The 16028-nt window shown below is 32.4% G+C and overlaps 1 protein-coding gene across 6 annotated transcripts in view; it reads left to right on the top strand.

The window, feature by feature from the left end:
- The window catches only part of CDK8 (cyclin dependent kinase 8), a 128096-nt gene extending 112335 nt beyond the window's left edge, over positions 1–15761 (top strand). For 4 of the 6 annotated variants that reach the window (XM_023499585.2, XM_031960765.1, XM_031960766.1 and 1 more), the window contains 8 exons: positions 146–277; positions 2839–2982; positions 4815–4884; positions 6155–6227; positions 10455–10552; positions 11581–11659; positions 11781–11939; positions 14479–15761. In XM_023499585.2, the coding sequence (XP_023355353.1) occupies positions 146–277; positions 2839–2982; positions 4815–4884; positions 6155–6227; positions 10455–10552; positions 11581–11659; positions 11781–11939; positions 14479–14604 (881 nt within the window). In that variant the 3' untranslated portion in view covers positions 14605–15761. The remainder of the gene's footprint in view (positions 1–145; positions 278–2838; positions 2983–4814; positions 4885–6154; positions 6228–10454; positions 10553–11580; positions 11660–11780; positions 11940–14478) is intronic. The other 2 variants (XM_012545198.3, XM_031960764.1) reach the window with 2 other exon arrangements.
- The last annotated feature ends 267 nt before the right edge of the window (positions 15762–16028 follow it).

The raw sequence follows: 16028 nt of genomic DNA, 5'->3' as shown, positions 1-16028 counted from the left end.
AGAAATAAAAGTTTTATTACTTCAAATTGTTATTCTTTTATGAGTACTATAGAATATTAATGAACTAGAATATAATCAATAAGACTTGTAAAAGTTTTATTTTCTTAATATTAAAGTGTATTTTGTTTTGCTTTGAATTTCACAGCTGACATGGGCTTTGCACGATTATTTAATTCACCTTTGAAGCCTTTAGCAGATTTGGATCCAGTAGTTGTAACATTCTGGTACCGAGCTCCAGAGCTCCTTCTTGGAGCAAGACATTATACCAAAGCTATTGGTGAGTAGAGCTAATTTTAAATTGCTTCTTAACAGTTACTCTTGTGAAATAATCTTTAAAATCTAAGAGTTGGAAGGGACCTCAGAGTTCATATAGTCTAATCTCATCCAAAGCTTGAATCCTGACCACAACATTACCAACAAGTGATCATTAAAGCTAGCCTCAATTTGAAGACCACCATTGATAGAGAATTCATTTCATTTCACGTTTTGGACAGTTGATTGTTTGGAAAATTTTCCTTACATTGAACCAAATTGTTCTTCCTTATAATTTTTACTTATAGGTCCTAGTTCTAGTTTCTAGACCCAAACAGCAGAACAAGTTTAATCTTTCAATTATTTAACTATGTCATTTTAGAAGGGCTAAGTAGACATGATGTGATAGATGAGATTTGATAGATGAGATTAGAGAAGATGTTCCATTAATATTGTATGACTTAACAAAAGGCACATTGATGCAAGGAAAAACATATAGAAAGTCATAAATAGGAACTGTCCATACATGTTTTACAACATAGACCAAAGAGTCTGTGGGATGAGAGGAAGTAGGGTACAGTAAGCTACTAAGTAAATTATTTTTAAGTCCATGGTTGAAGCTTTTGAATTTGATTTGCATGTTGATAGGAAATTCCTGAAAAATGTTGAGTGGAAAATGAAATGGGAAAAATAATGTGGATAAAAAAATGATCTCATATTAGTATACAAGATAGAAGATACTGAAAATGGGGTATATGTTGAGAAGAAAGCTACATAGGTGATCTGGAGCTTGGAACAAATCAGTCTCCTCTCCCCTTTCCATTTGCCATTATCCCCCTATATATTTGCTTTTATCTGTCAAGCCACATTCTTAACTTAAGTAATCCTACTTATTCTGATGACTCTTCTATGTCTCCTAGAATTTGGAACAAGATTCTAATGTGTTGTGTTAAAAAAAAAAAAGAGTCCCATCTACTTTTATTTTATGCAACTTTACTTTATGGCAATATTGTATTTCTTAATTGACTCTTTAAGACTATCATGTCGTCTTGGTGTAGAATTGCCGTATAAACTGTTATCTGACAATTTCTTAGTAAAAAAAATAATTGGAAAATTTAGAGTATCTTTGAATTTATGTTATTAGAAAAAAATTCTTCATAGATATATGTCCAAAACATAGTACTTAACTTTACCAAGGATGTTTTTATTTTAAAATGTTGACTGAGCTTGGTGGTTTTGGGGTGTGAAATGCAAGAACTAAAAAATTCATTTATCACTGGGAAATATAAATCTGGGTTCATATCAAATATAACATATTTGCATCAGTGATAGTTTTCTTTCAAGAACAGGTAGATGATAATTCATTCCCTTCCAAATTCAGCCTTGTTGAGGATGGCAATACAATTAATTTTTGGTTCTGATGATTTTAGAGTTGCTTTTGAATGTCTTTACAAATTTTATACTGAACTACAATTAATATAGTTAATTTACTTGAAAATAAACTTAAAAATTTTTTCTCCCTTCTTTGATTTGCATCTGAATATATATATATATATTTAATTTTGCATATATGTTGGCCAAAATAATAAAATTTTCCCGAATGTGTTGTGTATCTGTTGTGTGTAGAGTGGATCATATATTACCTGCCACTTTTCATTATTTTTTTAAAAGGATTAAGTCAGTCCATCTTTTTTTCCTATTTGGGTTTCAGAAATTTTTTCAATGATGAATAATTCTGGTAAGTAGATTTTAAACATGAGGCAATAAGAAAATAAATATATAATTTGAATTTTGCAAAATGAGTTTACAGTATAAAAAGAGATGAGTTACCTTGATCAACCTTTTCAAATAGTGATTATGTTGCCATTTTCACTGATACTAAAAAGCAGCTTACAGGTTGAGATATAACTGTAACTTGAAAGGAACACTTTGAAGTGCTACTTGTTCTTTGAGAACAGGAATGCTGTTTCAATAAGTTTTTGAAGTTGGAAGTTTTCTTTTTTTTTTTTTTTTTTTTTTTTTTACTGGCAGTAGAAGTTTACTAATTAGGATTAATGGCTGAGCAATTACTGAATTTTTAAAATTAGCAAGGAGACAAAAATAGCATGATTATTTCATCATACTCATTCATATTCCTTACCTCTCTGTTTCAAAAAAGTATTGCTTAATTTTAATTTTGTTTTATTTTCAGTTATCACTTCTGATATAAGGGACCTTGAATCCAGTTTTATGCATATGATTTTGTTTTGAGCATGAATAACTTCACTCAACTATTCTAAATTTAGACTGAAACTTAGACTAAAGCTAGTAGGTGGGAAGGAAGTGGGGCAACAGTATTTAAAATGAGGAATTTAAAATTAATGTAATTTCATGGTATTTTTTGGTCCATAAACTGATTGTTTAGTAGTGAATATGCTTTCCTTTAAAAAAAAAAAAAAATCCTCCCCCTTTCTCCATTCACCCCTCCAAACCCTCCCCCTCCCCCAACAATGCATTTTCTTTTGGAAAGATCCACTTTATTTTCCTCCTTTCCTTTTCTTTTTCTTTTTCCTTTTTCTCTTTCTTTTTTTTTTTTTTCCCTTAAAGATATTTGGGCTATAGGGTGTATATTTGCAGAGCTACTAACTTCAGAACCAATATTTCACTGTCGACAAGAGGACATCAAAACTAGTAATCCTTATCACCATGACCAGCTGGACAGAATATTCAATGTAATGGGATTTCCTGCAGGTACATATTGCTTTTTATCACTCTAATTTAATTTTACATATCAGCATTTGAAAAGACGTATTTTTTAAAATAAAGGATAGACTAAGTAAAGCACAAAAGTTGTTTGTATAGAATCTTTTGTTCAAAAGGTTGCACAGATAATACACCCATTATATGAATTTATTTTACATATTAATGTGATTTATTTTACATATAAATGGTTACATTACAAATTCCTGAATTTGTAGAAAGAATAGGGTATTGTTTTATGTTTGAAAAATAGCAAAATACTTTTAAGATCTTTATTTGTTTAAAGATCCTGTTGTTAATGAAGTAACAAGGGAATCGTTGCAATTTGGGGTTGCATTAGGAAAAGGATATATTAAACTCATTGTATTTCAAGATGACCTCAAAGAGAGATATTGAGTTGTACTTTCATATTTTCTAACATGGAACTATTTATATATTGTCTTTCTTTGAAATATGCCATTTTCTGTAGTCTTTTTCCCCACTTCACATAAGACATAATGGACATATGATTTTTTCTTTTCAGAGGAGAACTTGCACTTACTCTTGAATTCTTTAGAAAGTCCTAAGCAGAGTTGGGACTAGGATTAAGGTTTCCTGTCTCTAAATTCTTTACTGTAGCTATAAGTTTATCCTATCTAGTTTTTCAGAGGGAAAGGGAGCAGTAATAAATATAAACAACTATGATAAATGCTCAGAAATTTGCCAAGGTGCTTTTATTTAAAAAAAAAAAATGAGGGTCCTTAAAGGGTCCATTTGAAAAAATAAGACCTATATATGGAGTAACTAGAGAATATTTATAAAGTTTTTCTCCCAAAGGAATGGGTTTATTTTTTGATATAAGGGATCATTATGGTTATTTAATTGGTATTAAAACCTTCCCAATAATGAAACTTCTATCAATTCAGATCAACAAAGGCTTCATAACATGTAGACTTAGAGAGGCCTGGGAGTACTGAGACATTGAACAAATTGTCCAGGATCATACATCCAGTCTATATCACAGGCTAGACTTGGATTCACTTCTTGAGGCTGGCTTTTTGTCACTTAATATGGGTACCATTTAGTCTTTCAGCATGATGAACACAAGGTAATTTATATAGTTAAGTGCAAAATTGTTTTGTGGCACAGATTATAATTTTTTAGAGGGCAGAAAATGCTATAGTCCAGGATTAGTTACAGATAAAATATGAATTAGGCCTTGAAGTAAAACTAGAATTTGAATAGTCACAGGTAACTTAAACCTTAGAAGAAAAGCATGCTTTCTTACTTGGGAATTCTGCTCTACATAATTAGTCATATTCTAGGTAATAAAATTTTCTTCACCCAAGAAATTTTCAGTAATTTTAATTGATTCTAAAAGTAAAATTCATATGAGTAAGTTATATTACATTCACTTCTTAATAATTACTTATAATGCTGTGAAGAAATATGTGATAAAAAAATTAAAAAAAGAAATAAGGACAGATCATTAGAAACTCTGGTTTCAAGATCTGGCTCTGTCACTTATTATACATATAACCTAATTTTCTAGCCTCACTTTCCTGATGTGTAAAATGGGGTCCCTTCCAGCTCTAGATTTTTGAGCATGAGCATTATGGAAAAAGCCTGTTATCAGTTTTAAAAGCTATATAAAGGAAGGAGTAACTTTCAGTTATCTTTGAGAAAATTACAGATGGGACCAGCAAAGTTTAGTTCAAAAAGTTAAATTAGACTAATTATGCCATAATCAATATTGGAGTGACATGTTAAAATAGGTTGACCAATATTTTGTGCACTAATAATAGGAAGTTGGGCAATATAAAATTAATGAATGTACTTCACAGATAAAGATTGGGAAGATATAAAAAAGATGCCTGAACATTCAACCTTAATGAAAGATTTCCGAAGAAATACGTAAGTCAAAGAAAATGCATTTTGTTGCATGCTTTTTGTTTTGTATGAAATCCTATTCATTTTATAATTTCTGTGTGAGGCCTGACATCACCCAACACAAGATTAATTTCCTTTTGATTTTTGACAAATGATTATTGTCTTTGTTTCTCTAATGACGGCTTTTACAATGAGAAAATCTTGATATATGAGGATGGAAAAGATTTCTCTCATACATATATATATATATATAGCTGCTACTTTGGTGGATGTAAAATTTTTTAAACTAAAAAAAGCTAAACTTATTAACTACTCATTCACATACAAATAATAATTTGTGCTCAGTGAATAATGAACAGCATAGTTCTTGCCCATTTACTATTCATATAAGGAAAATATTGTGTTCTAATAATTTATATATATATATATTCTAACTGACATAATTAGTCAGTAAAATACAAATATAATTACAAATAAAGACAATATTATAAAGGACAATTTGTGCCATAGAACAGGGTTACAAAAGGTTGCTTGGTCCAAAAGTGTTAGAGTGCTAAGTTTTTATTAGAGTTTGTTTCTGATATTTTTTATTGGCAAATGGATGGTTCAATGGATAACGAGTTAGATGTGAAATCAGGAAGATTCAAATTCAAATCTGGTCTCAGACATTTACTAGTATGATCCTGGGCAAGTTACTTAATCTCTGTCTGGCTGTTTCCCCATCTGCATTTATTTTGAAATGTTGTGAAAATAAAATTAGATGGTATTTGCAAAGTATTTTCAAACTTTCAAAATGTAAATGCTAGCTATTAAATATTAATAATGTTGATTAGGGGTGATGTTATGTGGCATACTACTACCTTTTAACTTAGTTACCAAACAGATACAATTTTAAAAATAGGTTTGAAAATCCTGAGGGTTTTAGTTTAAAATAAAGTATTCAAATAGTGATTCAATATAATATATTTTCACCTCAATTAAAGAATAATATATCTAATCAGCCACATTCATTAAAAGATGATTGAAAGAGATATTGGACGAAATCTAAATTTGAATTTTGTTGGAATACATAGGAAGCTGTTGGATTACATGGGAGCCACCTGACAGTGGCTGTTGGAGATCCAACCCAAAAGGATCTCCTCTTGTGAGAGGATGATGTTAATCTTTACATGTATGTAACTATTTTTACATATATATCATAATCAGTAATCAAGGATAAATTAGGGTTTTTATGTAAAATGAATCTCAACTTAAGTCTGATATGATTCTACATCTTATAGTGTTTCTCTTTCAGATATACCAACTGCAGCCTTATCAAGTATATGGAAAAACATAAAGTTAAACCAGACAGTAAAGCATTCCACTTGGTAAGCCCTGATTAATGGCAATCATAATGAAACTTATTTAGTGCACAATAAATGATTGGTTCAGTTTAGGGCTAGTCTGTAAGAAGAGGAGCTCACCTGTATGTACTACACAGGTATACTGTAGTGCAGCACGCGTTCAGTGCACTTACTCCTGGCTTATCAGACTGTTTAACAAATCAGAGATTGACTATTTTATATAAATTTCCAATTAATAATAACTCAAATGTTTTTGTTGTTTTCTTTGTTTTCCAGTTAAACACTTTGAAGAATTGTTTAAAGCATGTTAAAAGTGCAGTTGAACCCTAGTATAATTATTCTATATGAAAATAAGAATGACAGTGTTATGAAATTTCAGTATTGTAATGAAAGATACATTGTTTCACTCTGTATGTAGAATTTGACTTATAACAAAAGTACATCTATGAAATAGAATAGTTATTCATGATGAAGTTATAATGTACTTTTTCTGCTGATTCCATATTTGACAATGCATTTTGTTACCAATAGAAATTTTGTCACATTGATACAGAAATGTTGCACAACTGGATTTGAAAAGTATGCTTTTTGAAATGCAAAAAGAAATCTTTAGAAGACAGCTTGGTTTTTTTTTTTTTTTTCATTTTCTAATTTATTTTTATACGCTCTACTAACACATGGTCCTTACAGTTCAATAAGTATTACATGCAATTCCTTGAAAATTTTAAATGTGGCTTCATTTTTCATGCTTATTTAGTAAATATTTCTAACAACAACAGTAATAATATAATGATTATATCTTGTCAACATTTCCAGCTGCTTTTCTTACTTTCCATAGGACCAGTATATTTTGATTTCAACAATAGATTATTGTGACATGTTTAGAGTTAGATTCAAAATGTTAAATGAATTTATACAAAATAGAAAATTAGCAAGGTCATGAATATGTTCTTTAAGTATTTGGTAGGCTTATGAATTTTCAGAGAAACTTGTTAGTTTGAAAAGGTGATTTAGGAGAATCCTAAAAATGTGCCTCTTTGAGACTTACTTGGAGAGAAATGAGATGTTTGTATTAAGTGATAACCTGAACTGATCCTTTCACTCCATTTATCCTAAATAATACCAATTTGTAGTTCTTTTATAAACATTTTTGTGGGTTCTTAAACTGTTTTAGTTAGCTAAGTAATACTGGTTCTCTTTATACCTGTTTAATCCTCAAGCTCCTTTGCTGGATAATCTTTCTACCCAGTTTGTGTAAATGTCTTCCAAGGCTTCATCCTTGACCCACTTTCCCCTCCTTTCCTTCCTTTGCTCCTTCCTTTCTCCTTCCTTCATGTGTCAACATTCTTAACCAAATTGACCTTCTTACTGTTTCCTGTCATTTCATCTCCAACTTTGCTGCCCCCAATGCATTTTTGACTCTTAGATTCCTTTACCTCTTTTAAGGCTCAGCTATTGGATCACCTCCTATGAGAAGCCCTTAACTGATTTACCTAAGTGGCTAGTGCTCTCTTCTGTATTGTGGCACGCTGTAAGGATACCAGCTTCAGGGTCAAGAAAATCTGGGTTCAAGTTCTGCTTCTGACTCATAATATCTTTGTGATCCTTGACAAGTCATTCAATTCCTCAGTGCCCCAAGTAACTCTTAAGACTGTTGGTTGTAAAGCAGATGTGAAAGTGAAAGAAAGATTGCCTTAGAGCCCCAGATACTCAATGAAACTGACTATCTAAACCAAACCCCACCTTCTCCCTTCCTTCCCCCCCCCCAAATGAAAGAAAAAAAGAAAGATACCCTAATTTAGTGTATTGCATCTTTTAAGTAGTTGCTTGACAACACTTTTTTTTCATGTCCCTTAAGCCTAACACAGTGTCTTACACTTAATAATTACTTGATAAATATGCATTTAATATCTGTTTGTGTTAATAGCTCTAGAGGTTATATTGTATCTATTGTACCTTTCTTTCTTCTTCAGCCTTAAGGATGAAGATAAAATTCATTAAAATAGCAACTTTTTAAAAATTCAGTCAAATGGTAGCAGTTTAGCAAGCATTTAGCATCAGAACTCTCTATCCAGATATCTTTTAGGTCCATCCACTGGGCAACATTGTATAAAAGAATATTGGCCCTGGAGTCCAAAGATTTAGGTTTATTCTTAGTGCAGAGCTACTTACTTAGACAATAACCTTAGGGTCAGTCACTTCTCTCTGGCCCTCCATTTCTTAATCTGCAAAGGTAATATTACCTACCTCATAAATCAAATGACAGAAGAAATATAATAGTGTTTTAGAACTACTTTGTGACTACAAGGTACGACATAAATCTAAGTTGTTGTTTTTATCTTCTCATATTAAACCTCAAGACCAGTGAGATTTATTTGGTCAGAATTATAATAGAACAGATCACTGAGTATACAAGGAATATTCTATTTACATATTTCCTAATGGACTTAGTTTTTACTTAAGTTTATTAAATATTTAATATATGTGTGACCTTTCAGTATGTTTGTACCTTCAGATGTCAGTGATTTACACTAAATTTATTTCAAAATCTAATCATTTTTCCTTTCCAAAAAAGGATACAGAAGTTAAAAAAATTTTAGGATGTTTGAGAAAATGGTAGTCATGTGAGTATATGTATTTTCAAAGAATTTTCTAACTTTTAGGGAGCACAGAGAACATCTAATCTAATCCATTCATTTTGCAGATGAGAAATTCTAAAGAAGGGCTACTTCAAAAAATGTTCAAATTATTGAACAATTGTGCTTATGTAGCCATTAAGGTTATGTTAAGATTCTACAAACTTGGCTTCAGTACTATGTGAACTGAGAATTACCAGAAGTGCTTGCTAGTTTTTCAAGAGTCAGACAAACTAGAGATCAAATTGCCATTACTCCCTGGATTATGAAGGAAGAAAAGGAATTCAAAAAACAAACAAACAAAAATCTACTTCTGTTTTACTGACTTAAGTCTTTGTGTAGATCACAATAAAATGTGTCAAGTCCTCAAAGAGATGGAAGTACTAGACCATCCTAGTTTTCTTCTGAGCAAACTATATGTGAGTTAAGAAGCTGTAGTTAGAACCAAACATGGAACAACTAATTGATTTAAGATTGGAAAAGGAGTTTAACAAGACTATTATTCTCATTTTATTTAATCAGCTTATGTGCATATATATGCATACATGTGTGACATGTGAAGTTGATAACTCAAAAGTCAGAATAAGGTTGCCAGGAAAAATATCAACAATCTCGGATATATAGACAAAACCACTCTGAGGGCAGAGTGAAGTAGAATTGAGAACCTTTTAGATGAGAGTGAAAGAGGAAAGAGTGTAAATAAAAGCTGGCTTGAAGCTTAACATCAAAAAAACTAAGATCTGGACAACTGGTCTCATCATTTCCTGACAAATATAAGTAGGAAAAAATGGAAACAGTGTCAGATTTTATATTCTTGGGCTCACAGATCACTGTAGATGGTGACTGCAGCCATAAAATTAAAAGACATTTGCTTTTTAGAAGGAAAGCTATGGCAAATTTGTACAGCATAATAAAAAGCAGAGATATCACTTTGCTGATAAGGTGATACACTCCAAATTGTGGTTTTTCCAGTAGTAATGTATAGCAATTACAGTAGGACTCTAAGGAATGTTGAGCTCCACAGCACTGATGCTCTAGGATTGTGGTCCTAGAGAAGATTTTTGAGAGTCCCTTGACAGGTATGGATACCAAATCAATCAGTACCTCAAGAAATTATGTCAGGCTATTCAATGAAGGATCAAATATTGAATTTGAAGCTTCAATGCTTTGGCCATATAATGATAAAACAGGATTCATTGAAAATGATGATGTGGTAAAGATTGAAGACAAAAGAAGACAGCAGATGATGAAATGGACAGTGTCATGAAAACAATGAAAATGAATTTGGAAAGAGAGTGGAAGATAGAAGAGCCTGACATACTATGGTCCATGGGATCATGAAGAGTCAGATTTGACTGAACAATCACAGCAGCAGCTAGTGTGTATGAAGAATTCATGTTAGATTCTTGTCTCCAGACTCCCAGTTGAGTGTACTTGTCATTATCTGAAATTGTACTGGATTGATAGCTTGTGAATTTTGGTATATTAACTTTGAATGAATAGGCACCTTTTTCATTCAGATTTTGTTTACTGAAAGACAGTCAGGTTGTCTAGACATAAGTCTTCATAAAGTTCAGAGCAATATATTCAATTATTTTGTGACTTTTGGTTTCAGCTTCAGAAGTTGCTTACTATGGACCCAATAAAGCGAATTACCTCAGAACAGGCTATGCAGGATCCTTATTTCTTAGAAGATCCACTTCCTACATCAGAGTAAGTGATTTACTTATTATCCTGTCAGCATGATAAGTAAAGGTTTTCTTGTGTGTTCTCCTAGTCACCCCTCTCCAGTAGCCACTCCCAGGATGGCTAGAAAGTAAAGACTTGATTTCTGACAAGTTAAAAATGAGCACTAATGACCAAGATGCCATTTGAAGGGTTTAAAGTTAAATGGCATTTTTGTTAATCTCTTTCTTTATGAAACTTTGATCCCATTAGTCATAGCACTAATCCTGTTATTCACTGACAGATTGATTATTCATGCTATAGATCTTCCCAGACTTCTGCTGAAGGCCTGAAGTCATAGCTCTCTGTTCTGGAATGCCAAGTGCCATTTACTAATTAGTTCACATTTCCCTTATCTCATCTTTTGTTTTAAAAGTGGCCAAAAAGTGTGGAGTTCAATTCAGTTCAACAAACATTTTAAAGATAATCTTATCTATATAATGATACACCTGAACCATATTTGGGTGGCAATCTAATATCATCTAGAGAAGAGGAAGTTAATGAAGACAGGGAGAAAATTGGTTCAAATTTTCCAATTTTGTTGAGACTGCTGGTTTATTTTTATTAGATTCTCCAAACTACTTAGAGTAATTTTATTTGGAAATAAAGATTCAAATTGTTTCTTAGTTACCTGAAAGTTTCTTGAAAGTGTGAAATAAAACTTTTTTTCCTTTTATTCCTTAAGTAATAAAAAGTGTTTTTTTTAAATACAAAATGATTGAAATTTAATATTAGAAGAGCCAATAAAATATTTTTGGCTAGTTCAATAGCAGTCTTTCCTTGCTCAGATGCCATAGCTGCTATGGTGATAACAATACCAATACAAGAAAAAACTGTTAGCCACTGTTTCATTGAGAATATCTGTTACAATCTTTTCTATAAAAATAGTTAAGGAAGAAAATAATTAAATGAGGCATCCAAAAGTAACTGCTTAGTCCAGTTTTCCCTATATAGGGCACAGGAACTTTTGATCCCATCTACAAAAAGACAGTAACTGTTTGTTTTCTTATGGCTAGTGTTTTTGCAGGTTGCCAGATCCCTTATCCTAAACGTGAATTTTTAACAGAAGAAGAACCTGATGACAAGGGAGACAAAGTAAATATTGAAGTACAATTTATACCTTATTTTATTGTATTTTTCCCCCTAACCTTTTACTTCTTGAGTTTTGTTCTCCTTCTGAGTTGAAATTTTTTTTTTTTTTTTTTAACCAATTGAGAAGAACCAGCAGCAGCAGCAGGGCAATAACCATACTAATGGAACTGGTCATCCAGGGAATCAAGACAGCAGTCATGCACAGGGACCCCCATTGAAAAAAGTGAGAGTTGTTCCTCCTACCACTACCTCAGGTGGACTGATCATGACCTCAGACTATCAGGTATTTCAAATTAAAATTACAAGGTTAATAATAAGGTTGTTTTGTTTGAGATAGTCAGAAGCAACTAAATCATTATAAATTTTCCATACTATATATTCATGTCATTTAAACATTTTCCTTATCCATATGGGACAGAGAACAAACATTTTTAAAGTTCTTACTGTGTGACAGGCACTGGACTAATAAGCACTTTACAAATATTATTTCATTTGATCTTCACAGAAACTATTAGGTAGATGCTATTATTATCACTATTTTATCCTTGAGGCAGACAGAATTTAAGTGACCTATCTCGAGGTCAAACAGCTGGGAAAGATCATAATTTGAACATATCAAATTCTAAACCTAACACTCTATCCCCTGTACCTCCTACCTGCCTAGGTATTGACATGTTTCCTATTCAGGTAACTTGTATATTATTTTCTCTTAAGATTTGTTTTCAGAATCAGTTTCTTTCCTGTTCATTCTAATTAGCAAATTGGGTTCACTATCTGTTAGTCCTTGGAAACTCAATCTTCTTGTGGAAGAAAATGTCTACTGTTTTATTAAGGAATTAGGATGTTGATCTTGGAGGTATCAGAACTGCAATAAAGGAGAGCTGTTGGAAAAAAACTACTATCTGGGTTAAGACAGAAAGTATAACTCTACTCCCATTATACTTCAGGGTAATAATTTGATTATACATGGTCTAACAACAAAAGACAGCTTAATTCTTCTTCTCCTTCACCCTGCCTAGATGGATACATTTTTTACCTTTATTTGGCTCAAAAATGTCTTTATACCTTACTAAATTAATTATCTTGGAATGAAGTCAAAGCAATGCTACAACCTCTAAAAAGTATTGTTTAGAAGAGAAAGCTTTTATCAATCTTACCTTTCAGTGTTTTTCTCTGTTAGTTAATTTTGAGGGAGAAAAAATTATCTGAATTTTTTATAAATCTAGGGAACTATTGACAAAATTTAAAATGATATTGTAAAATATTCTTTAAAGCAGAATATTTTATGGCTAAGCTTTTTTTTATAGTAGAATAGGAAAATAAAATCCCATCACTCAGGTGCACTGTCAAAAATACTAATTTTGTTGTTTCTGTTTTTCTATTTGTAGTTACTAAATCTAACATATTCTGCCTTATCATCCCCCCTTATCTTTCGAAAATATCATTTATAAATAATTTAAGAAAATAAAATTCATAAATGAAAAAAGTATATCAAAGCAAAATAAATTGATTCTGCATATATCATTGTTTCAACAAGTGTTCATTAAGTATCTTTTGTGTGTCATGAACTTTGCTAGATTTGGCAATACTAAGACAAATATGAAATAGTTCCTGTCCACAATGAGAGATTTTGTTCATCATTGTATCTTCCATCCTAGTGTCAGATTTATTTTTCTCCTTTTGTTTATTACCTTGGGTTGATCTGCAAAGTATTAAGTTAAAATAAAAAATTAAGAATTTAGTTCCAATCAATTCAACAGACATTTATTAAACCCCTTATGGTTTTTGATCTATGTCACCAAGATGATAATTCATTTGAGTATTAAGAGAATAAATAAGGTACAAGCTAAATAGTCCCAGCCCTTATATCGTATAGGAAGTAGCAGTGTATATACAAAGAAATTAAAGTGAAATACATAAAATATAAATACAAGATAATTTTAATATGTAGAGATTATTTTCAGCTGGGGATCCAGGACAAGCCTCTTGTAGGAAGCAGCAATTGTTCTGTGCTTGGAAGGAAGCTTGAAGTCCATGAGGGCAAAAATAAAGGAGATGTGGCAGGCCAGTATGCAATAATAAGTTCTAAAGGTAAACAGGTAATAATTATTTTGTGAAGTTAGTCATCAGTGTGGTGTAACTTTTTTTTAGCAAATGTTTAGCAGCATGTAAGTAGGAGCAAATAATGGTAGGGCTGATAGAAACCCAGGATTAGGGGTAGGCAGAGCATAGTGTTTGTACTGACCATCAGGTCAGGATTCTGAAGGAAAGGAACAAGAGACAGAACAGATTGATGAACTAGGAAAATATGGAAGAGTGGGAGACAGGCTGGTACAGTAATATGTATGTACAAAGAATAGGTATAGAAGTACTGAAGCAGAGAGTGAGATTGAATTCAGCAAGAGGAACTTAAAAGTTCTGGACCATGGAGGTAGGATAATTATGAGTAATGATAAGTAAACTTCTTTTTGGGGTCCAGTGCTTTGGGAACACACCAAAGAAGGAGCATCCAGGAGTTGACGGGGTAACCAGGGATGCCCTGTCTTTGACCATTGTCATTGTTCATTAATGCATTACCTTGTAATGGAGGCTTTTTTTAATCTCTCTGACAAACTGTGTTTAATGAATTCAAAAGGGAGATCTAAAGCATAAGTTGCAAAATATTAATACTAGTATTAAAAGTCACTTCTAAACCCTTGATTCAGCAGAGATTTGTGACCCATTTCATTGAAAATCTGTGAGCAGTCTCATTTTAGAGTATGACAACTGCATATTGCTTACCCACTTTACTCATTCCTTTTGCCTTTTGCCTTCTTTCCTAGCGTTCCAATCCACATGCTGCCTATCCCAACCCTGGACCAAGCACATCACAGCCACAGAGCAGCATGGGATATTCAACTACCTCCCAGCAGCCTCCACAGTACTCACATCAGACACACCGGTACTGAGCTGCATCTGAATAATGTCAATGCACTGTTGCTAATGCTGCAGGACTGACCATGCAGCTCTCTGCCTGGAACCTGGTATGGGCCATGCGAATGTACTGTACAACCACACCTTCAAAATGTCCAATAGCCAAGTTCTACCACTTTTCACAGATTGGAGTAGTGGCTTGCAAATGTTACCTGTTTTGGAGTTAGACTTGAAAAGAAAGTGCTAGCACAGTTTGTGTTGTGGATATGCTACTTCCATAGTTTACTTGACATGGTTCAGACTGACCAATGCATTTTTTCAGTGACAGTCTGTAGCAGTTGAAGCTGTGAAATGTGCTAGGGGCAGGCATTCCTTGTTGTATGTGGTGAATTCTCTCGATGTAACATTATCTGACCAATAGTACGCAAAATCCTTTAACTGGTACTTGAAACAAACAGTATATGTTAACAACAACAAAAACCAACAAAATAATCAAGATTCAGATTGAGATTATTTTGATATATATTTCTTTTTAGTCTTTTCAATGGGTTGATTCATTTTCCACATGATCAGTGTTTTTGACCAACAAAATTAGTACATTTTTTTCAAAGTACATAAAGCCACGCAATTTTTCCAGCAGATTTCAGAACTCCCAAAGATTAATTTCCAACCTATGAATTTGTTTTTTGTTTTTTAAATCGATGACTTGACTGGTATTAAAGCTGCTATTCGATAGTAAATAAGTATGTTGTCATTGATATAAATCTGTTTGGTTTAGCAAACAAACTAAAAAGATTGTCATAGACAGTGTTTTATTTTTTCTGTTGGTGTTGCTGATTGTGAGCATGCTTTGAGATGAAAAAGCATGAGGTGATAACTTCCTTTTAAAAGGTGCGGCATCCATTCAGATATTTTGTCCTGATTTTCAGAGCTGACTTGGTGTAATGGAATTAAAATTTTGTTCATTTACTTTTCTTTCTTGTTCGCACGTTACTTAGGGTGCCCTTACTTCAGCAAAGGAGAAAGGAGTAGGAGAGCCTTAGAATTTATGAGGAAAAAAAAAAAAACTATAACATACAACGTACTGTATCAAACTATTTTACATGAATGACGCAAGTATTCTGAGGAAAAAATTGAACATTGTTAAAAACAAGGTGTTATGTAATAAATTTATTTTTCATAAATCTGAAAATGATGTTACTTGTCTTCCTTTTTTTATATTTAAGTAAATTATTTCTAAATATAGTGTAATAATTATCCCAAGTTGATTTTGTTATCCTTCCCTCCAAAATTTTCCTTTCCCTTCCAAACTTCCTTTTTATTGTCAAGGGCACCACCCTTCCTCAAGTTCCGTAGGCTCACAGTCTATGTGTCAGCTTCCACTTCTCTCACCCTCACATATCTAATCTCTTGCCAAAGCCTATTGATTTCACCTTTGCGATATCTCTCAGTTATGCCC

The sequence above is a fragment of the Sarcophilus harrisii genome, chromosome 3 (assembly GCF_902635505.1).
Source record: "Sarcophilus harrisii chromosome 3, mSarHar1.11, whole genome shotgun sequence".
In the NCBI taxonomy this organism is placed as follows: domain Eukaryota; kingdom Metazoa; phylum Chordata; class Mammalia; order Dasyuromorphia; family Dasyuridae; genus Sarcophilus; species Sarcophilus harrisii.
Note: the sequence above shows the minus strand (reverse complement) of the source record. Positions and strands in the feature narration are given on the sequence as shown.